We start from the raw sequence: 24,226 nt of genomic DNA, 5'->3' as shown, positions 1-24,226 counted from the left end.
TTTATGTCTTCCAAGAGTGATAAATCCCCAGCTGAGTGGTGCCATTTACACCGATCAATCATGTTTATTGGCCCTTTTCTGAATGTATGAAACTCTTTTCTGGAACATGATGCACAGTATATACACAAAACTTTAGGTGGAGAGGACAAAGTTTTCTTAATTCTACTAGTTCCTAATGGCATTTGAAAACGTTTTAACATTATATATATATATATATATATATATATATATATATATATATATATATATATATATATATATATATATATATATATATATATATATATATTCTGCATAATTGATGTTCTTTGTAGTTTTGCAAAGAAAGTCATTGCTTTTTTTAAAAACTCTTTCACTTGTTTGGTATTTGTTTGATACAATCAGTGTTAGCACCTGGACATCCTTTTAGACATCTTTTAGACAGCTTCCTATTGCGTCCATAGTTACTCCTGTTGGATGTGGTTCTTCTTCGTAGTGGTTTGCTGTAATTACTCTGGATTCCCTGGTTCTTCATACATTACGAACACTTGCTGTCTTAGTACAGATGTGCCAGCCAGACGTACACTAACAGTTTATCCTCTTTTGAACTCTGATGTGTTAGCATAATGTTGTGTACATTGCAATATTTTAAGCAAAACAACTCTGCTAATTAAACCTTTACACTCTGCCTCACTGGTGGAATGTGCGATCAATGAAGACTGTCACCAGCTGCTCAAATTTAGCCATGAAACCTCCTACACTAAAATGGTCAGTGTTTCAGTTTCATTGTCCAACCCCTGCACTTTCTTTTTTAAATGATTTTTTTTATACATTAGTAATTTACAAATACAGCAAAACAGGCAACAAACAAAAATTCCAATGGTTATTGAAGTTAAAAAAAGACATTCACAAGACGTCAAAAACAGATTCTTAATAGCTTACAATAGACAGAGCTTTTAAATTTTTACAGCTTTGAGAGACTTCATTAACAGAATTATTTCGTTGACAAATACCTTGTATAAGGAGGTTTTGAAAGTCGACATTTGTGGTTGAAGAATTTACCATTTAAAATAATAAAATTAACAAAATTGTTAATTTTGTTTATCTGCATTTTTAAGATAACAAATAATTTATTTTGCATTCAATGTTATCAATGTATTATTGTTAGCAGAATAATCAGAAAAACAGTCTTTCCAAAATAATTGCACACTGACACAATCAACAAACAAGTGAATATGTAAAATCTTTAAATTAATTTATCTTTCTTTATTTGAAATGCAAAAATTGTATGGCAGTAGCCATGCTTTTCTCCAATTAACCTCCCATAATAATGAATTCCAATAAAATTTGCCTCTTGGAATAACTCTATTTTCATTAAATACTTGCCTAATGTCATTGTTAGTACTTTTATTGTCAAATTTATTTTTACCATATATCAGGAAATTACTTTCTGTATTTTCTATCTTATTATAAGTTAAATGACTGCACATTAAACCCCAGTACTTTCGCAATCCATATCAAATGTATGCTATTCCACCATAGGTTGTCTTTTTCACCACAGGGGGCAGTGTGGTGGAAATGAAATTCTGTACAGTTTATTGTTAAAAATTAAAGTTAGCTTCACTAATTAGCTTTGAATTAAAACTAGCATTTCATGTATCCAAAATACTCTTAATTACCTTAATTATGCTTGATTTATAAAGACAATTTTTAAGGTACAGCATGTTTGGAAATGATGTAGAATAAACATATTACTGTATTAAGCAATATTTACCATGATTTTTCTTCATGTGTTGTAGATTAAATTTAAATTCCCTCCATCTTGAACATGTGCTCTGATGTCACTATTCATTTTCTTAGAAAACACATAAACAATCTTTCACACAAACTTTTTAAAGTGACATTACTGTGTTGTGGTGGAAATGACACTGATACTGTGCGACAGCTATTTTGTATAAAAAATTATTATTGATGATAGTCTCACAATAATAACTATAAAATATTTAACTTATTTCACTAATGCTTAATTAAGATACATTAAGATACATTAATAGTTAACACATTAATAGTTACCACATAAATAATTTTTAAAAATGTTTTGTACATTGTTAAAGTTTAAAAGTGTGCGACAAGGCGAAAACTGCTTTTGACACCTAAAAGGAGTTTGATAAAGAAAGATGAATTTGAACAAAATATATATTAAATAATATATACCATGTATTATATGCTATATAAATAATAAATAATGTATAATAATAAATTAAATAATTACCCATAAGTAGGCCAAATCAAGCCTCAATGAACAATAAATACATTGAAGATCATCTGCTGGAATGGAATAAGTATTGCTGCCTTTAGTTTTATTTTACATTTAGTTTGATAAATATATTTTGTAACAACTACACATTTTCAACTTTCATATGTTTAATCTGTGTATCACAAAAGTACACAATAGGCAAAAAGACAGATCAGTTATTGGTTTTGTTGTAAACAAAAAAAAAGTTCAGTAATAGTACTGTAATTTGTGACTGAGGCTTGTTATAACAGACTAAAATAAGCAAGTTTCAATTAACAATGGGTTAGCTATAGAAATTGTTTGTGTGCATTGTACTTTGGGAAAAAATGCCCTTATTTTAGTCCAAACCATGTCATGCTTCCAAATGTTTTTCCTTAGAAGGCATGACATTGCCCTCTGTTGGTGAAAACACTGAACTGTTACATGAAGCTTTTCAACTTTAAGTAGCTTTAAATGGAGTTTATGAATATTTTGTAAATAAATATCATGCAATTTAATCTTTAAGTAAGAATATGCACGAATGAAAACTTTTATAATGCACAAGAAAATTATTTTACACCCCAATTATGTAAAATCATATATTAAATACATACTTAAAAATATATTAATAATAAAAATATAAATCAGCTCGGGCTGCATGGTGGTGCAGCGAGTAGCACGTTCACCTCACAGCAAAAAGGTCGCTGGTTCAAAGTCCAAAGACATGTGGTATGGGTGAATTTAGTAGGCTAAATTGTCCGAAGTGTATGTGTAAATGAGTGTGTGTGGATGTTTCCCAGCAATGGATTTCAGATGGAGGGGCATCTGCTGAGTAAAACACATGCTGGATAAGTTGGCGATTCATTCCGCTGTGGCAACCCCAAATTAATAAAGGGACTAAGCCGAAAAGAAAATGAATGAATAAATCCGTTCCTTATCAAACAGCCCAGGCATCATAATTCATGCATTTGTTTTCCTTTAGCTTAGTCCCTTATTTGTCAAGGGTCGCTACAGCGAAATGAACCCCCAACTATTCCAGCATGTTTTACACTTCCGCAGTAAATAAATAAACTTTGTAAAAACGTCTTAATAAACATTGCATTTATTAGCATAATAAATAAGTCGATCTTTTACAAATATAAAACAAGATTGATTACATTTTTGTGGAAGTACACTGCAATATCACAACAGCCGGTGATATTTAATGGACATGAAAAAATATATATACATATATACAAATATACATCAATATTATTTCCAAAGCAACTTACATGCTGCATTAAATCACTGAATACAAGTTATTTCAAATAGATTACTTGTTTTTTGATGTTGTGAACACTCGTTCATTTTCATAATCTATACTGATTGTTAATTCAAGTCAAGGTGCAATCTGGATTCATTCAAACTTATTGTTGATTCGTTGCTCGCTACAGAAATAGCAAACTAAAGAAAGTCTGTGCATTTTGTTTTTCTAGTCTTCACGAAGGTAGGCCTCTGGAACGTCTTCCAGATCATGAATGTCAATGCTGGAGGCGTACTCGGCCATTCTCTGGATTTCTTCAGCTTTTGTTTCCGCCAGTTTTTTCTCCGCTTCTTTTGAGATCTTCCTAATCTCTTCCACTTTAGATTGAGCCACTTGCAGATTAGTCTTTGTTGCTGTGCATGCATGCTCGGCTCCTGTACAAAAATATTAGCACTGAATCAATTAATAGACCATATCACATTCATATGTACATTTTATTTATTTATTTAGGGAATTATTCACCCATTATCCACCCCACATCATTTAATAATCCTAAAGTGGTTACAAACTTATGAATTTATTTGATCACAAAACAAGACATTTCAATAAATTCTGAAAAAAAGTAGCCATTGACATCAATAGTAGGAACATTCATTAATTTTCTTGTTTAATCTGGGGTCGCCACAGCGGAATGAACCGCAAACTTATCCAGCCAGTTTTTACGCAGCGGATGCCCTTCCAGCATTCACACACACACTCATACACTACGGAGAATTTAGCCTACCCAATTCACCTGTACCAAATGTCTTTGGACTGTGGGGGAAACCGGAGCACCCGGAAGAAACCCACGCAAAGGCAGGGAGAACATGCAAACTCCACACAGAAACGCCGACTGAGCTAAGGTTCGAACCAGCAACCCAGCAACCTTCTTGCTGTGAGGCGACAGCACTACCTACTGCGCCACTGCCTCCCCCAGAGTAGGAACAAAAAATACTAATACAAAGTCAATGGTTGTTTGTTTTTCCAGCATTCATCAATATATCTTCATTTGCGTTTAATATAAGAAGCTGAAACTAGTTTAGAATAAATGGAGGACGAATAAATCATTTTATTTTTGGGTGAACTATTCCTTTAAAAGTAATAGGTTTATTAATTAAATAATTAATAATTTAATAAATAATTTATTATTATTAATTCATTAACATACCTGAATTGTAGGCTGCTTCTGCTGACAACTCGCAAATGTTGATGGCGTTCATCCAGTTTGACTCGAAGCGTTTACATTCTTCTAATTGATCACTAACCTGGAAAGAGAAAGACGAACAATGTCAATGCTGTGAGAGTGAGCTTAGATAACAAGTACGAAATCAACAAGGTCTGTTAATCAGTCCAGCTAATCAAGATCAATCTGATTGCATTAGTTCAACAGCACTTAGCAGACCTTGTTGGACAAAAAGTAAATAAACAGAGCACTTACCTCCACCCGCTGGCCAATGATGACCTGCCAAATGCTGTCCTCTTCAACAGGGCTCAGTTTCCCTATTGAGGCGATGTATCGCTTCTGAAGGCTGATGAGTGTATGTAGTGCCTATGGGGGAAAAGCGGTTAGTAAAGCCAGTTAATTTGATAATTCACTCATTAATCATCATGATCAATTAATAATGTTTATAAGTGTTACCTTGGCGTACTGTGTGAGGGCGTCCACCAGGGCTAGAGTGGTCTGAGAGAGGTACGTGTTGGCGCTGTCAGTGACCAGACATGATGCTCGACGAATCAGAGATTCATGCGAGAGATTTTCAACCTGCTGGAGAAAGGAAAAAAAGAAAAAGAAAAGATTTATTATAAACGTCAAAATAGTGTAATCATAGTGAATCATAAACATACAGCAAAGCCAGTGTAGTGTGGTGTGGTTTGCTGATTGAATGACTTGAGCCAATTCCTTCAATAAGTGTTAATAAAATTAAATAATGTTAATAAGCAACACTTTGTTTGGACTTAGTCTGATTCAGTTGATGTTGTTTGTTGTGGATTTATTTTTTAAGATTAAAAGATACAAATCAGCAACAAAAAAGGTTATCCTTTATGGTGTTTAATTTGCAAATTTGAAAAAAAATATTATAATAAAAATGATATGGGCTGGGCTAAAATAATACAGTATTTACATCATATTCCATTAAAAATGCATGCATCATGCATTAAAGGTTAAAAAGTGGATTTTGTAGCAAAATTGTAAATATATACGTATAAAACATAGGAACCCTTACCCTTATAAAAATTAACAGTTATATATATATATATATATATATATATATATATATATATATATATATATATATACTAACAACACTAAATAATGTGTATCTGAGGAGTGAAATGTGATGTATAACCATTTTTACAACGAAAACAAATGATAAACTTAGCATAGCAAAACTTCCTCAGGGAAACTATTTAAAACGTCCTATAGATTTATTTTCCTGGAAAAATTAAGAATTTACTTAAGCAACGTGACAGGTCCACTGAGATTGAAAACTGAAGTATACTAAAAGAATCGAATCAAATGCGAACCGAGTCAGAATCAGAATCATCTTCATTCAGATGAACAAACGTGTAACGTTATTATCGTTGCTGTCGCGCTCTCGAGTGTCCGTTCCTGCGGTTTGCAAACTGTCCACAACTTATAACATATATTTTAAAAACGCTTTATGAAATTAAGGTTGTTAACTACCTGTGTAAAAGGCATCGCGCAGAGCCCAGTGCCGACACTGAACGGGACTGCATTGGATCGAGCAACGTTTGGCAGGCGCTGCAGAAGTCGCTGATGAACAGAGCTGTTGCACAGCACGCTGGTCTTATCCCTTTAATATAAGAAACACACATTAGACACTGCATATATTTACATATAAAACAACTTCTCAACATCCATATCTAATTTCCAGTCTTACTTGAGAAGCTGAACGCATGCGGCGCTCATCCGCAGCACAGCCATATTTCTCCGGGCGAGCAGGAAGTCGGTCCGGCCTTTAAGAAAACTCCCACTAGCACACAAACCGCAGTTTTTAACAGCCTGCATATTGTTTAATAGCTTAATCCAAACTATAAAGAAATATTATATGTATTCCTTAAGCCTGTTTTTTTTCTGAGTGAAGCTTTTGAATGTTTAAAACTGACAGCACTACCCACCAGTATTTATACTTTGCTAATGGGACTCTGCCCCTTCATGCAGGCTATATTGATCCGTTTATTCGGACCCCTAATCTTGATTTTACTGGTTTAAGTTCAAGGAAAGATAGGGTTTGACGCAAGTGTACACACTACGTCAGCACAAAGGGCTGTGGTAAACATTATTTAGCTGTAAGCACATGGTGACCCTCTGCTCTGTCATAACACAGTGTGCGTGTATTGAGAACACACCAGACACCCAGTCAAATACGTGAGCATGCACGTCTCAGAGGTGTGTCAGAAAAACAAGCCCACTTGATAAGAAATCTTTAGTCGACAAAAATAACTGTCAAGACAACATGGGGAGCAGTAGCATGGGGAGCAGTGTTTACTGTGTTTACAGTGCTTTTGGAGCCTTGATAGCCCAATTCAATCGACCTCAACCAATAACTTATCTTTAAGCTTTGAAAAGGCACAGTGAATTGGTTTGAGCAGTTTCTCAACTGTTGTGTATCAGCTTGTTGGGAGACAATTGGACTATTTGTAAAGTTAATTCTTGTTGTCATGCCTAAATTGCAATGCAGAAAAGGAGTCACTTATGGGTGTTATAATTGGGAAAAAAAAAAAAAAAAAAATATATATATATATATATATATATATATATATATATATATATATATATATATATATATATATATATATATATGCATATTTTAAGTTTATAAATATGTTTAGTAGGCCTACTACAAACAAAAACATTTGCTATCTTATCTTATACAGTAATTTATTCACACTTTACAATAAGTTTTCATTAGTTAATGTATTTACAAACATAAGAATGAATATTACTTGTATGGTATTTATTGATAATACTTTAACATTTACTAATGCATTATTAAAATAAAAATTCATGCTTGTCAACAGTTGCACAATGACTTAGCGTGGACTAACTATGCATAACTATTTCCGTTAAGTAACATTAACAAAGATGATGCCGTTTAAAGATGAAAGAATACTGTAATAAATGTATTGTTATTAGTAAATACTGTACATGAACTAACAAACCTATTACAACCTTATTATAAAGTGTTACTCATAATTCTCAATATAGGAATCCCCAAAGCATGTAGGACGGTCTCTTTTTTTTAACCTATCATAGTCATAATTATAATAATAATTACAATTTATTATTACTTTTTGAATAATTTATTGTTAATTCTTAACTGTGCATAAATCTGTTGGCCAATATTATTGCTATTTATTTTAAAAACAGTTGCAGAAAACTGAACATTTGTGGTAAATGTTTAATGGTGGAGAAAAACGTGTTACATAAAGCACTTTTAAACACTTGTGAAAAGAAAAAAGTAGACAACAATAGTGATGAATCCCCTCAAGTGCTTATCTTAGGCAGCAGTATAAGAATGTACATGTAAACAAAGGGTTTATAGAGCTCAGGGTCCAAGTCACAGGAATACAGAGAAATCATGCACAGTAAAGGCTGTTTTGAAGTCATGATTGCATCATGCCTGAGTGGAATGCAAAGGCCACACAGCAGACATTATGGCATTTGATTGACGACATTTCTTTAATATTATTTAAATAATTGCTCTTGTTCAATGATTAGACTGTTTGACTGTAACTACATACTACATGTTTAGGGTGCATTAATAGATTTGTAATGTTTAAACTGATGATTTTATGTTGTGCAAACATTTATGTGTTAAACTTTAAGGTGATTTTTGCAGAGCAGTACTGCATAAATGAACTCGATTTGACAATGCAATGTGTAATCTTTAATAATCTTTCATGTCATGCGATTCTTATCATCAATAAATCTTTTTTACACATCTTTTAAGTCAATATAATGTAAAGGAAAAGTCTTTCTTCCACAAATAATGCTCAATCCGACCAAGAGAGGTCGCTACTAAACAATACACTGAATGCGAGAGGCACCTTCCAAAGCACTTAGTGTCCATACCTTGTCAGATTGTTCTACCTTCCATTCTAAAAGTAGGATGCACATTTTAATAATGCAATATGCTACCCATCAGATTTTGCTACCGGTGTAAAATTTAATGTGGAGTAGTTTGATATGAAGCTGTAGGAATATCACCCTAACCTACCTAATCCCTAACCACAAGTCTCCAACCCCAGAACCATTCAAATACAGTGTCAAATACAGTGGTAGCATAACCTGATGCGTAAATGTCAGGACACCGGACAAATACAAACTCTGGATATGATAGAGTGTTATGGATAATCATAATGGAGCACTTATCAATTACTTTTAAGTATAACAAAACAAGAAAAACATCCACACTGCAAAAACCATATAAATATAAATGCTATTCTGTATTGTGTGATTCATGTTTTTCCCTCCATTTATTTAAAATTACATTGATTTGGACCTTCTTTCAACAACTTTTAAGTTAACTTAATTTGAAAAAAAATTATAATATTATATATATAATATTTCAATGTCTGTACATTTTTTGTTTCTTTTCAGACTTATTTCTCTCTGTATTATTTCTTATACACTGAAAAAATCCTAGTTGCTTTAATTTTTTAAGTTGAATCATTGAGTCCATTGAACTTCTACTATGTGAAACTGACTTAAAACTGCTTGCATAACTTATAAAATTAAGTTAGAACATTATTAACTTAGTTTAATAAGTAATGACCTAAAAACATATGCTGTCAGGACTAATTGATCAAATACAGGGTACATAATAGTATTTCAAAGTACAAATGTCAATAAAAGTAACTTTGCTGAATTGACAAATTTTCAACACCAAAAGTCAACAGAGCAGAGATCAAGCTCCCATAATGCAGTTCACAACCATAAATAAACAGAAAACACTTGTTATCCACAAAATACTCAAACCTGCTAATTTACATGTTAGTGCGCATCGAATATTAAACAAAAATCTCATATGAATGTAAAGATGTTACACATTTTTCTTTTACTTATTTTTGAGTTATTCATGTAATTGAGAGATTGTGTTGTTTTTGCATCTGATAAAGTAAACCATCGCTGTATAAAATTTCTCATCTCTAAATCCATACACAAGAGGACTGACCGCTCTAGAAGTGATGCTGAATGCCAGGAAGTTTATAAATCGTACAGTCAGATATGACTGAATATCATACTGCATGACCACAGACTCAATGTAAGGGCACATCACCTCTGCAGTGCATAAAAACAGCTGAAGTATGTGCAGGGAAATAGTGCGCTGCCCTTTCGATGCAGATTTCTTATTGTCACCAGATGCAGCACGAGCAGCGAGATAAATCATTACATAGCAAAATATCTCAATTATTAAAATAACCACGAGCCCCACAATGTACAACAACCCCCTGGCAAACACGCGGATCTTTTCAGGGATCATAATCTCATAGTGGCAGTGTGTGAGCTGAGTCAAGTATTCATGAGAGGCTGTGCTGACGAGAATGAACATGTCAATAAACGGGTTTATGGAGCTCACGATCCAGATCATTAAAATCACCATGAAGGCTCTTCTGGAGGTGGAGATGGCATGGTGTCTAAGAGGCAGGCAAATGGCCACATAACGCTCCACACACATGGCTATGATGGTCAGTGGAGCACATGCTGTGACAGCCTCCATTAGCATGCAGATGGGGATACAGAAATGCAGAGGTAATAAAACAAGGTTGTATGACAAAAGCACCACAAGGTCTGTCAGGCAAATAAATATCAGGTCGACCAACAAAGAGTGTCCGAACAGTATATAGCGAGTCTCAGTTGTGAAAGTCTCCTTTTTGGAGAATATGAGGAGCATGAGGAAGATGAGATAGATGAAGGGCCACACAATGACCTGCGTCAACGCCAGTGAGATGTTCCTCCGCACGGGGTCCACCTGAATCAGCTGCATCTGCTCATCGCCACTGCTGTTATGAGTGGACATTCTGCACACATCTGACAGAAAAGAAACAGGAAAAAACTAATAAGTGGCATAATTGACATTCCTCAGCAGGCTAATTACAATATGCAATCAACATAGCCTACTGTGGCTATCCAAGTTCTGTATTCCAAAATCTATTGTCAATAAATAGACTATTACATAAATAAACCACAAATAATAAAGTAGGCTATACAGGTTAGATAATTAAAGCTTACATATGTTTTTAAGAAAATATCACATACAACCTTCCCTACAAAGCCACTACTTACTGACAGTAAGACTCTACTTTGACCATCGAGTATATTAACTGATGAAGCGCACTGAACATAGAGTTTATATAGAGTTTGACAGTACACTCCTGTGGACGAGGTCTGCATAGCTGATGACTTCTAGAGCCAAATTTAGATGCGCTTGTGTTTAGGGGATAGACGTGGTGCATTAAGACACAATCATGTTTTTTTTTTTTTTATATATTTGATATCTGGTATAAGTCAATACTTAGATTGTAGTTTATGTGCTAGAATAAAAAAATATTAAAATGGGACAATCAACTAGAATGGCAGTAGGCAAGATTTTGTTTCTTAGTTTTTTTGTGTGTCATTTAGCTACACTATCTTTCATATTCTGCCTTTCATTCTCTACCATGCATGTGACATTCCACATGCAGGATCTACTGTGTGTATAACTTTGTATAAGTATCTGTCAAATGTGACCCTGGACCACAAAATAAGTCTTGTTACATGGGTGTATTTTTGGCAATATCCATTAATTAAATGTTTAAAAATTTTATATATTTTTTTCTTTTATGCCAAAATTCATTAGACTATTAAGTAAAGATCACAATAAATTAATATTTTTGGCAAACTTTTTCTGTAGAACCTTTACTGTAGTATACATTTCTAAGAACAAAATTTTGACAACTTTATTGGAAATTGTCTCAGTATTTAGATTTTTTTTTTAACCCTCTGTCACGATTACACATAAAAGACGTGGAACCCAAATGCAAGTAAACCAGTCTTTAATGAAGATATAACAAAAACAGGAAAATAGGTAAATGGCTGGGAGTGCAGATAATCCGTGCAGTCAATGATAAGAAGGGAGATGGATCAGCAGCACCGATTAAATGTCCATGACAGACATCAACAGAGCAGATCAAACATCTTCTTAGATGTAAACAGGAAGCATCGAGTAGCTGCACAAGGAAAACAACCAGCCCACTCATCACCAGCAAAAACCAACGAGGGGAGCCTGACAGGAACACAGAAGACCGTGAACAAACAACAAACTGACAATGTGAGACAGGAACGCTGAACATTTATTAGAGCAGAAATGCGCTGCACCTGGAGCGCTGATTATCTGCTGAGCAGTGCTAGGCAACGTTGAGGTGACGAGGATCATGTGACCGCTCAGCTGATGACACAAAACAATAACACTGACAGGCACGCGACTCCCACACAAACACAGAGACAAAAGCACACACGCTAGCACTGCAACATACGATCGCTACATAACAAGAACTGTCACACAACGCAGACACATCAAAAAGAGCAGATATATCTACAACCGTGACATTACCCTCTCCCCAGATGAGCTTACCTGGCGATTGTAATCATCGATAAGATAATGATCCAGTATGTCCCCGGACGGGACCCAACTTCTCTTTTCCGGACCGTAACCTTCCCAGTCCACCAAGTACTGAAATCCTCGTCCCCTCCGTCTAGAGTCCAGAATGCGCTTAACCGAATAGGCAGTTTCCCCATCTACGAGGCACGGCGGGGGGGAACTGTTCCAAGTGTGACAGCACCTCTGGACAAAGGCATGAACGGAGGGAACCGCGACTTCGGATTCCAGACTGGGAAAAACTGGTGGCTGGTAACCTAGACTACACTGAAATGGAGAAAGGCCCGTAGCCGACACTGGTAATGAATTATGTGCTTACTCCACCCACGAAAATTGCTGACTCCAAGAGGAAGGATTCTGCGAGACCAAACATCACAATGTGCGCTCAAGATCCTGATTGGCTCTCTCGGTCTGGCCGTTACTCTGGGGATGAAAACCAGAAGAAAGACTAACAGTGGCCCCCAATAAACGGCAGAATTCTCTCCAAAATTTAGAAACAAACTGAGGCCCCGTGTCAGAAACCACATCCGTCGGGAAGCCATAAATGCGAAAGACATGATCAATGACAGCAACCGCTGTCTCTCTGGCTGATGGTAATTTGGACAGAGAGATAAAATGAGCAGCCTTCGAGAACCTGTCCACTACGGTCAAAACTACCATGTTACCGTTAGAGGATGGAAGACCAGTAACAAAATCTAGCGAGATGTGTGACCAGGGTCTCGAAGGCACTGACAGCGGTTGAAGGAGCCCGGCAGGTGGGCGATTGGAAGACTTGGAAACCGCACAGACAGAGCAAGCCAATACAAAATCGCGCACATCACGAGCCATAGCTGGCCACCAGAATCGTTGTTTGATAACGAATAATGTGCGACTCACCCCTGGATGACAAGCTACCTTGGAGGAATGACCCCACCGGACAACGTCGGACCGTAATTCCTCCGGCACGAATAACCGACTCGGTGGGCATCCGATTGGAGCGTTACCCCATCCAGGGCTGTGCGAACCCTCGACTCGATCTCCCTAAAAATGTTCGCTACTACAATCCTCTGGGGAAGCACAGGATCAGGTGATGACGTGCGATCCGACGGGTCGAAAAGACGTGATAATGCGTCAGGTTTGATGTTTTTGGAGTCTGGTCTGTAAGAGGTCGTAAAATTAAACAGTCTGAAAAATAATGCCCACCGAGCCTGCCTGGAGTTTAATCTTTTAGCGGAGTTAATATACTCAAGATTCTTATGATCGTTCCAGACGATAAAAAGCACCCCCGAGCCCTCTAACCAGTGACGCCACTCCTCCAATGCAAGCTTGACGGCCAATAACTCTCGATTACCAATGTCGTAATTTCTTTCTGCAGAGGATAATCGATGAGAAAAATACGGGCAAGAATTGATCTTGCCACCCGAGGCGGAACACTGGGACAGGATGGCTCCGACCCCAACCTCCGATGCATCGACCTCCACCACAAACTGCAGGGAAGGATCAGGGGCAATAAGGATCGGGGCTGAAACAAAGCAACCTTTCAGTTTGGAAAAGGCAGCTTCTGCTGCGCTAGACCACTTGAACGGCGTCTTGGAGGAGGTCAAGGAAGTCAGAGGCGCGGCGACCTGGCTGAAATTGCAAATTAAACGGTGGTAAAAATTGGCAAAGCCCAAAAATCTTTGCAAGGCCTTACGAGAATCTGGGGTTGGCCAATTTACCACAGCCTGAATCTTCTCTGCATCCATGCACATCCCCTCAACTGACATGATATATCCCAGGAACTGAACCGACTGTGCATGAAAAATGCATTTCTCCGCTTTGACATAAAGCCCATTCTCTAACAGCCTCTGCACCACTCGTCTGACGTGTTGAATGTGTTCCTGGAGAGAGTGAGAAAAAATCAGGATGTCATCCAGGTAGACATAGATAAAGTGATCTATCATATCTCTCAACATGTCATTGACGAGTGCCTGGAAAACAGCCGGAGCGTTGGAAAGGCCGAAGGGCAGAACGCAGTACTCAAAATGCCCTCTAGGGGTGTTAAAAGCTGTTTTCCAATCATCCCCCAGTCTTATGCGAACCAAATGATAAGAATTGCGGAGATCTAATTTTGTGAAGAAGTTCGCCCCCTGCAGACGCTCGAAGGCTGAAGACATCAACGGCAAAGGGTAAGTGTTCTTAACCTTGATGCTGTTCAGCCCTCGATAGTCAATGCACGGACGAAGGGAACCATCCTTCTTTTTCACAAAAAAAATCCCGCCCCCGCCGGTGAAGAAGACGGGCGGATCATCTTGGTTGCTAGAGAATCAGAAATATATTTCTCCATGGCCTTCCTCTCTGAAACAGACAGCGAATATAACTTGCCCTTAGGTGGAGACGTACCTGGCAATAAATCTATAGCACAGTCATAGGGACGATGAGGAGGTAGAGAAGCAGCCCGGTACTTACTGAACACTCTCTTCAGGTCATGGTACTCACGGGGCACATTTGACAGATCCACCTGCTCCTCCTGAAACACAGAACAAGGAACAGTGGAACAAGCAGACAATAAACAAGACTTATGACAACTCTCACTCCAAGAAAGAACTGCGTTGTGACCCCAATTAATGTGGGACTTGTTTAACTCTAACCACGGATGTCCCAGAATGACAGGATTATTAACAGTGCTGGTGAGAAAGAAAGAAATAGTTTCAGTATGATTACCAGAAGTGTTGAGTCTAATGGGAGCTGTGATGTGCGTGACAGGTTAGAGGGAAACTCCGCTAAGTGCATGCACAGCGATGGGTGAAGAGGGAAAAATAAAAGGAATCTTAAGTTCATTAACTAGTTTAGAGTCAATAAAATTCCCTTCAGCTCCTGAATCAATGATTGCGTGGCAGACATGAAAGTTAGAATTAACACACAACTTAAGGATGTGTTAATGGAGAAGTCATTCTCACCCATAATCTCACCCACCAATAAACTTTTATCAGTGGATGACTTACTGCTCTTGACCGGACATACGGCCGCAAAATTACCTGCAACACCACAGTACATACATAACCCCCCTGTACGCCGGCGACGTCTCTCCTCTGATGAGAGGCGAAATCCTCCCACTTGTATAGGCTCAGGATCCGGAGCAGGGGGCGTTACCTCTGGGAAACAGGTCCGTGAGAGAAGGCGTTGAGAGCGACGCTCCTCATGAACGCTTCTGCGCTGCAGTCGACTGTCCCATCTAATGGCCACACTGATGAGATCCTCCAGTGTTTTGGGAAGCTCCAAGGCGTAAATCTCATCCTTGATGTGGTCCGCTAGTCCGTGAAGAAACATGTCCCGTTGTGCCTCGCTGTTCCAACCGCACTCGATCGCCAGGGTGTGGAAATCAATAGAGTACTCAGCCACAGTATGATTCTCCTGACGGAGCTCCGTGAGCCTTCTGGAAGCTTCCCTCCCCGACGCCGCTAGATTAAAGACCACCCTGAGTTTCTCTGAAAAGGCTTTAAAAGTCTCACAACAGATAAGTTTCCTCTCCCAGACCGAGGTCCCCCATAATGCCGCCTTGCCAGACAGTAAATTAATTAAAAATGCCACCTTGCTCTCCTCGGTGGGGAAAGATGAGGGTTAGAGCGATATATAAAGAGAGCATTTGGCTAAAAAGGCTTTACATAAATGGGGTTCACCTGCATAACATTGTGGTGCAGGAAGTCGTGGTTCAGAAGTCCGGGGGCTCTCCTTATTCACCTTATTCTCAGCTGACGAGTGGGCGCTGCCATTTGAATCTTTTTGTCTCGCGACTTCCGGTCACAATCACTTCCATTCATTTTTTGACGTTAATAACTGCTCGTTACGCTGCTTGATGTTGCAATTTAATATTTTCTTAATATATTATGCTACTTGGTCTGTGTAGTCATGCAAACATTTGTTTGTTGAGCAAGTAGTTTGGCCATTTTCTGCCGTTTATTATTCCTAGTCATTTCTCCCATAGGCGACTGAATCGGAAGTTCTAAGACAATCGCGAAAACAGGCGCACTTCCGCATTTTAGAATAAGGTCAATAAACAGGGCGGACAGGCGGGTAGACGGAAGGAACAGACAGTGTGGAACCGGTGCTGAGACCCAAGCTGAGGCACTGGACTTGATTAGCAAGCTCGGAGACCTGGTTGATGAGTGCATGGATGGCCTGGCTGGTTATCTTCATCTGCTGGTCCTGCTGCTCCATTCTGGCAACACTGCTGAGCAACACTTCTTGGATCTGCGCGGTACTTGCTGGGTCCATGTTGGTCAGTTCGTTCTGTCACGATCACACATAAAAGACGTGGAACCCAAATGCAAGTAAACCGGTCTTTAATGAAGATATAACAAAAAACAGGAAAATAGGTAAATGGCTGGGAGTGCAGATAATCCATGTAGTCAATGATAAGAAGGGAGATGGATTGGCAGCGCCGATTAAATGTCCATGACAGACGTCAACAGAGCGGATCAAACATTTTCTTAGATGTAAACAGGAAGCATCAAGTAGCTGCACAAGGAAAACAACCAGCCCACTCACTGTGATGTTTATGTATTTCTGTGATGATGACAATAGACTCGCATGCTGGAGGAAACATAGCTCTTTATTATTCACTTGCACACTAACTTCCTTACATGCGCCACCTGCATGTGACGTCAACTCACGTGACTTCACAGGTCAAATCCAAATGCATATGTTACATCACTCCTTTTTTTTTTTTTTTTACAAACTTTTTAATATGCAATAATAACTATGCAACAAACTATTTTAAGTATTAACTGTTGCCAATCATAGAAAACTCTGCAACAATTAAAATTCCTATGCGACATGAATACTTGAAAAACCTGAACAGTCTGTTTCATGTGCATTGTAGAACTTTAATGCAATTTTTTTTTTTTTTTTACCTAAACATAATCAGAAAGGTAGGCAGGAGGCCTACGGTTGTGCCTGAAAGGATATTTTGGAGGGACTGTATGTGTGACATTTTCTTCTGTTTCATCTCCATGTCCTGGCTCAAACAAAAGCTCAGGCATCTCCTGGTTGAGTCTTTTAAAGAAAGAGCAGTTCCTTGTGATAGAGTGTCCTTGGCGTTCTGCAGTTACCATAGTGCCTTTGACTCTGGTGACTGTGAGTGGCTTTGTACTGTATGGTGTCGTTAGTTTGTTCTGTTTCTGTTGCCGGCACAATACAGTGTCCCCAGGTTTGATGTTAATGTGTGTGGCATGTTTTCGAGTGTCTGCAAGAGCTTTCATTTTATCCTTTGCGCTTTTGTCTCTTTTGCGGACAACATCATCCACACTGATGATACTTGAAGTAGCTATGGGAATTTTTGTGCGCATCTTCCTTTGAAAGAGCAGTTCAGCCGGAAAAGTCCCTGTTGTGCAATGAGGTGTGGATCTGTACTCACGAAGGAAAACATTTAACTGTTGTTTCCAAGGGAGACCTCGAGTGTGAGCAATTCGAATGGCTTTCCCTAAAGTACGCATAAATCTCTCTGCTGTAGCATTAGCTTGTGGCCAGAAAGGTGTTATTTTCCTATGGTGAAACCCACTGTAGACAGCAAATTGTGCGAACATGTTGCTGTTGAAGGGAGGGCCATTGTCAGTTTTAAGCACTTTGGGAATTCCAAACATAGAAAAAACATCATCAATAGCTGGTATCACAGTAGTTGCTGATGTAGAATGGAGAATTTTGACTACAGGATAGCGAGTGTAGTCATCTATAACGACTAGCAGATATTCGCCAGATGGTAATGGCCCATAGAAATCCGCACTCAGATTATGCCATGGTGCTTCTGGCATTTCTGACATTTGAAGCGGCTCGACATGCGTGATGGGGGTATTTGCTTGGCAAGCAATGCAATTTGTAGTTATGACTTCAACTTTCCGATCAATGTTGGGAAACCATATCTTTTCTCTCAGAAGACTTTTGGTTTTAGCAACCCCTTGATGGCTCTCATGAGCAAGATCTAAGACTCTTTGCTCTAGAGTAGATGGTATGACTATTCTAGAGCCCCTGAGAATGAGATCATCGTTCGGAGACACAGTGAGTTCAGAACTGACATTTCTGTACTGTTTTAGGCCATACTCACACTAGGTACAGTTGCCTCGAACCGGGCCAAAGCACGCTTGTCCCCCCTCCCGTCTCCCCCGACGGCCCGCGCTCACACCATACCGGGCCACGGCACGCTTACGTCATCGCTGCTGCGCTGTTCAGAAGCGCTCTCTATGGCAAGCCTTTTTAGCATTTAAATCTTTGTTCTGATTAGATATCTCTAATTATATTTTGACTAGTCATAATTATAATTCGACTAGTCAGAATAACAATTAGAGATATCTACAATTGCAAATGTACTAGTACGAAATCAGATTAGAGATATCTGCAAATATATTATGACTAGTCATATTCCTCCATTGACTTCCATTGAAAAATATTTGCAGATATCTCTAAATGAGTTTTGACTCGTCACAATTGTAATTAGAGATATCTCTAACTGAGTTTTTACTAGTGATACAGATGTCTTTAATTCATAATATTTAGAGATATTTACAAATATATTTGAAGATATCTCTAATTAATTTACTAATAGTCGAATTACAGTTGTAGATATCTTGAATTGGATTTTTGACGAGTCAAAACACAGAGATATCTGCAAATATTTTTCAATGGAAGTCAATGGAGGAATATGACTAGTCATAATATATTTGCAGATATCTCCAATCTGATTTCGTACTAATACAATTGTAATTGCAGATATCTCTAATTGTCATTCTGACAAGTCGAATTATAATAATGACTTGTCAAAATATATAATTATATCTCTAAATATATTTATGGATAGTCAGAACAAGGTTTAAATGCTAAAACGGCTTGCCATACGCTCTCACTCAGCAGCACAGTGGAGATTTCTCTAGTTATATCCTTTCAGTCATTTGTTATGCAGTGACATGCAGTCAAATATTTCGCCAAACAGTCCTTAGGGATGCGGGGACACACAGTCAGATATTTAACCGAACAGATCCGCCACTTTTGGCGCTCATAAACAATCAAAGCTCTCGAGCTGCAGGAATGAGGAGGTCTGCTGAAGGCGCGCAGCTGGCGTGCTGTGAGGAGTTTGCGTCTTTAATAAACTACGGCAGTTTGCGATCACTGAACAGTAAGAATGATTAATAAATCCATATCAAACAGTCCCTTAAAAGTCACGTCTCGCTTTCGGTTTCGGGCTTTGGCGCGTTTCGCGCTCACACACAAGCGTACCGCGCCAAAGCCCAAGTGTACCGCGCTCAGGCACACCTCTTCCAACCGGGCCAGGGCCGGCCAAGTGAACCGTGCTTGAGCCCGATTCAGCGCACTCACACTTCTCAAACGATCCGGGAAACGGGCCTGGGCACGGTACGGATGGCATAGTGTGAGTAGGCCCTTAGTGTGTCAGCAAAGAGTGGGTCTCGTGTATTTATGTGCCATGAGTTGTTTCTTATGCAGGAGCAAACCTGCTGGAGCACGGCATCCTTCTTTGTCTCAGTTTTTATCTCATCTATCATCATGGCTTTCGGTGTTGACTGCAGAGCCATGAAATTGACATACTCCTCTGCCACTTTGGATGCCCTCGTGTTACATTCTACATCAAGTGGCACAGGGTGTCTGGACATGAAATCAGCAGGATTGTCAATTCCTTTTCTGTATTCTATTCTGAATTGGTATGGCTGGAGTCTGAGGCCCCATCGTTCAATTCTGGTTGGTGGCTTTGATCTTGGGTTGTTCCATATCAGTTCTAAAGGCTTGTGGTCAGTCACTAAAGTAAAAGGATGACCGTAAATGTACAAATGAAAATGCTCGCAGCTCCATACAATGGCTAGAGCCTCGCGTTCAGTTTGCGAGTATCGTTTTTCAGTGTCGCTGAGTGCGCGACTGGCATATGCAATGACATTTTTTTGACCATTTTGTGTTTGTGATAAAATGGCACCAAGCCCAACTGGACTGGCATCTACAACAAGTTCAGTGTCTTTTGAGGGGTCAAAGTATGATACAGTGGTGGCACGGGCTAAAGCATCTTTGAGCTGTTGTAGAGCTTGCTTATGCATTTCACCCCACTGCCAAGGTGTGTCTTTTTTAGTTAGATCACGAAGAGGTGCACAGATTGTCGAAAAGTCCTGTATAAATCGTGAACAGTAGTTTGCCATCCCTAGTAGGCTCCGAATTTCACCTTGATCCTTGGGTTCACTGGCTTGTAGAATGGCTGCAACTTTTTTGGGGTCTGCTGAGATGCCACTGTCAGAGAAAATGAATCCATAAAATTCAAGTCTGTTTTTGTTAAACTCACATTTCTCACGATTTAGTGTAAGACCCATGTCTTGTAGTCTCTGAAAAACAGCTTGGAGCGCTTCATCATGTGCTCTCTGTGAGGCACCATAAACAATGATATCATCGCTGAGGTTTTTTACACCTTTTATGCCTTGTAGCGTTTATGCTATGGCATTTTGGAACACTTCTGCAGCGGATGATATGCCAAAATTAAGCCTTTTGTATCTCCTTAGTCCTAGATGAGTGGTGAATGTAGTGATGTATCGGCTGTCTGGATGAAGTTCTAGCTGATGGTAACCAGCTCTAAGATCAAGTTTTGAGAACACTTTTGCACCGTTTAGCTGTTGTATGACATCATCAATGGTGGGCGTTATGTGACGCTCACGTTGTATGGCTATATTAGCTTGGCGCATGTCAACACAAATTCTGACTTTATCAGGATCTTTTGGTTTGGGTGGAGTCACAATAGGGGAAACCCATGGCGTTGGACCTGTAACTATTTCTATGATGTCATTGTTTGTCAGTTGTTGTAGTTCAGCTTCCACTTTCTGTCGAATGTGGAATGGCACACGTCTGTGTGGCTGACATGTAGGTTGAACATCTGGATTAATGTGCAACTTAACTTGAAAGTTTTTCAGTTTCCCTATTCCTTTGAACAGATCTGGATGATTTTCAATTAGTTCATCAGCTACTGTACGAATGGTGCTTGTATGGTTAACGGAGCTGCTGATGTTTATTAATCCAAGCTCTTGTGCTGTTCCATAGCTTAGAAGAGTGTGTCCATCTTTCTGAAGTACATAAAACTTAGCTTCTGTAGCACTATGTGATGCTTTGACGTCGCACTGGAACACTCCAATGATGGGTAGAGCAGTATCAGAACCATATGCGAAAATCTTGATTGTTGCTGGTCTGATTTGTGGTTTTGGTGCAAGCGTGTCAAATTCTGCTTTGCTAATAATATTTACAGCAGCTCCAGAATCGATCAAAGCTCTAACCCTGGTGCCGTTTATTTTTATTTCAGTCTGTGGCTGTTGTTGGCATGTGTTGCTGTTTAAAACAAACACATATGCATCTTCACTACTTGATGAGTCATCTTGTGTATTACTGACACATGTTGCAGCAACTTGTTTGCTTGTTTGTGGATTGCTGTTACGTTTGTACTGTAGACGATCATTATATTTTCGTTGTTGAGGGTGTTTCGTAGTGTTAGATCGACACACTTTTGCATAGTGATTTAGTTTTTCAGTTTTTAGATATTTCCAGCGTTCTCCCATGGTCTAATAAAGCCTCCAAAGTCAAATCTGGTTCTCTGAGTGCTTTTCTACGCAGCCTAGACGCTTTTTTTGTATCAACTGTGCTTTTATTTCACAGTCAACATCGGCAAACTCACAGTCTTTTGCAAGCATCCTCAGTCTGGTTTGATAAGTGTCAAGTTTTTCTCCATGTTGCTGAACAGCTTTTCTGAACTGATAAACAAGAAATTGTGTATTCTTTTTAGGGGAGAAGTAGTTATTTAGTTTCGTTTTTGTTTCTGTGTATTCATCTTCATCTGCGGCAAACGTATATATATGTCATGCACGCGTTCTCCAGCAAGGTGCAGCAGTAGCGCTTTCTTCCGAGCGTCGCCGGTAATATTCATTGCAATAATGAAGTTTTCGAAACGCTGTATTCACTTATTCCACCGAGTTCCTAACGAACTGGGGTCTGTTTCTGTGTCAAATGGCTGGATGGATGTTTGATTCATCATCGACTGCATGGCTACAGCTTCTGTGTGATAGTGTTTACTCACTCACGTACGGGAAGCATTTCTTCAAAACTTCAAATCATGGGTTGAGATCGCGTTAGTATCCTCGTCGCCATTGTGATGTTTATGTATTTCTGTGATGATGACAATAGACTCGCATGCTGGAGGAAACATAGCTCTTTATTATTCACTTGCACACTAACTTCCTTACATGCGCCACCTGCATGTGACGTCAACTCACGTGACTTCACAGGTCACATCCAAATGCATATGTTACACTCACCACCAGCTAAAAACCAACGAGAAGAGCCTGACAGGAACACAGAAGACCGTGAACAAACAACGAACTGACAACGTGAGACTGGAACGCTGAACATTTATAGGAGCAGAAATGTGCTGCACCTGGAGCGCTGATTATCAGCTGAGCGGTGCTAGGCAACGATCAGGTGACGAGGATCATGTGACCGCTCAGCTGATGACACAAAATAATAACACTGACAGGCACGCGACTCCCACACAAACACAGAGACAAAGCACACACGCTAGCACTGCAACATACGATCGCTACATAACATGAACTGTCACACAACGCAGACACATCAAAAAGAGCAGATAGATCTACAACCGTGACACCCTCAGATTCCACATGTTCTCTGATAATTCTTCTGGGGCTGTTTAGTAAAAACAAAAAGTGGTTTTAAGGGGTGGTCCACATTGTATAAGGCTTGGTTGTGTTTATAAGATGCAAATCCATATGTGCTCATGCTTAATTTGTAGAAAATCACATTCTTTTTTCGTATATCTTGCTTTGATTATATACAGTTACTCAGCTAACATGAAAACCACTGTCATATTTTCCAGTTCCACAGAAAGGTCCAACCCAAGAGGCTCTGATTGGTCAGCTGACATAATGTGCTGTGATTCTCGGATCGGCTTCATGTCACACTACTACAAGCGTGCGCTTTTGCGCTGTAGTAGCTGAATCAGACAGAAAATGAAGAGCACACAGCTGAACCTCATGCCTGCTCTCTAAAATAAAATCTGACAAGTGACTTTCACATATATTCAGATTAAGCACATGAAAGTAATATGAAATGTTCACATATGTTTGTTGCAGAACGCACGAAAAGCAGCTGCATAGAGAGAAGGCATCCGAATAGAGAGGCACTGTGGCGCTGCTAAAGATTGTGGCTGTTTACATCAATTAACATCAATAAATATGAATTTGTAGCTAGATTGTTTCAGTTGTTTACATTCTTGCTACAACACTGTTAACGCTAGAAACTATGCATGTTATTAATCAATTTTAACAACTAAAATACTTACAGGTTATGGCTCACAAATCACAGCTTCGTTGGTTGGAGTTTTTAGCTGAATGCAGCACTGAACTGAAAAATTCTAGAAGCTGTCCTTTGTCAAACGCTAGCTATATATATTTTTTTTATAAATCTCTAAAAATAATTAAAATTAAACTGTAAGCCCTTATCTCTTTGTTTTGTGTCATTTGGAAACCCAAAACCAGAAACAGAACAAGTTCTGTGGAAATGCTTTGGACGACATTTTAACTTTCTCTGCTATAACATTACAGAGTCTCTGGCCATGTGCCATTGCTGTGCAGGGTGTATGCATGTCGGGAGTGCGCGTAACCAGAAGCCTTTATAATCTCATTAACCCTGATGAATTTTTTTGTTTTTCCCAAATTTGTTCACTGTAGGCTTTGCTAAGCTAACTCTGTAAAAGTCAAGGGCTGTTTCTCAATTCCAAAAACGCAGAGAACGGACTTGCGTTCTTGTGGAGACCGGTCTTGCCAGGTGTCCTCGGAAGAACGAACTCAGGAGACCGCGAGGGCAGAGAACGCATCCTTTGAGAAATGGGATGCTGCGCTCTTCCTGATGGTCACGTGACCTTCACGCGTTTTAAATAGAAATTATTTAAACATTACAGCCTTCATACAACGATGTATTGTTTTCCTCCTCTTAAAAATATATACTTTGCATAAAAATATTATAAATATA

General features: G+C 38.9%; 3 protein-coding genes across 3 annotated transcripts in view; all 3 read right to left on the bottom strand.

Moving 5' to 3' along the window:
- The window catches only part of c2cd3 (C2 domain containing 3 centriole elongation regulator), a 453,012-nt gene that overhangs the window by 422,755 nt on the left and 6,031 nt on the right, over positions 1 to 24,226 (bottom strand). The window lies entirely within an intron of this gene.
- diabloa (diablo, IAP-binding mitochondrial protein a) lies at positions 3,341 to 6,633 on the bottom strand. Its single transcript, NM_200346.1, is given in 6 exon segments — positions 3,341 to 3,931; positions 4,705 to 4,801; positions 4,975 to 5,085; positions 5,176 to 5,301; positions 6,223 to 6,352; positions 6,440 to 6,633. Coding segments are annotated over 6 exon segments (798 nt in total). The 5' UTR covers positions 6,568 to 6,633; the 3' UTR covers positions 3,341 to 3,725.
- On the bottom strand, positions 7,956 to 10,869 carry si:ch211-24o8.2. Its single transcript, XM_009291569.4, has 2 exons — positions 10,849 to 10,869; positions 7,956 to 10,593 (listed from the first exon to the last, which is right to left on the bottom strand). The coding sequence occupies exon 2, from the start codon at positions 10,580 to 10,582 to the stop codon at positions 9,635 to 9,637; it is 948 nt and encodes a 315-aa protein (XP_009289844.1). The 5' UTR covers positions 10,583 to 10,593; positions 10,849 to 10,869; the 3' UTR covers positions 7,956 to 9,634.

The sequence above is a fragment of the Danio rerio genome, chromosome 15, assembly GCF_049306965.1.
Source record: "Danio rerio strain Tuebingen ecotype United States chromosome 15, GRCz12tu, whole genome shotgun sequence".
Taxonomy (NCBI): domain Eukaryota; kingdom Metazoa; phylum Chordata; class Actinopteri; order Cypriniformes; family Danionidae; genus Danio; species Danio rerio.
The sequence above is the reverse complement of the archived record's forward strand: the minus strand, read 5'-3'. Positions and strand labels throughout refer to the sequence as shown.

What these genes read in the sequence shown, in the direction of transcription:
- si:ch211-24o8.2 (XM_009291569.4), bottom strand. Translation starts at nt 10,582, where the DNA reads ATGTCCACTCATAACAGCAGTGGCGATGAGCAGATGCAGCTGATTCAG.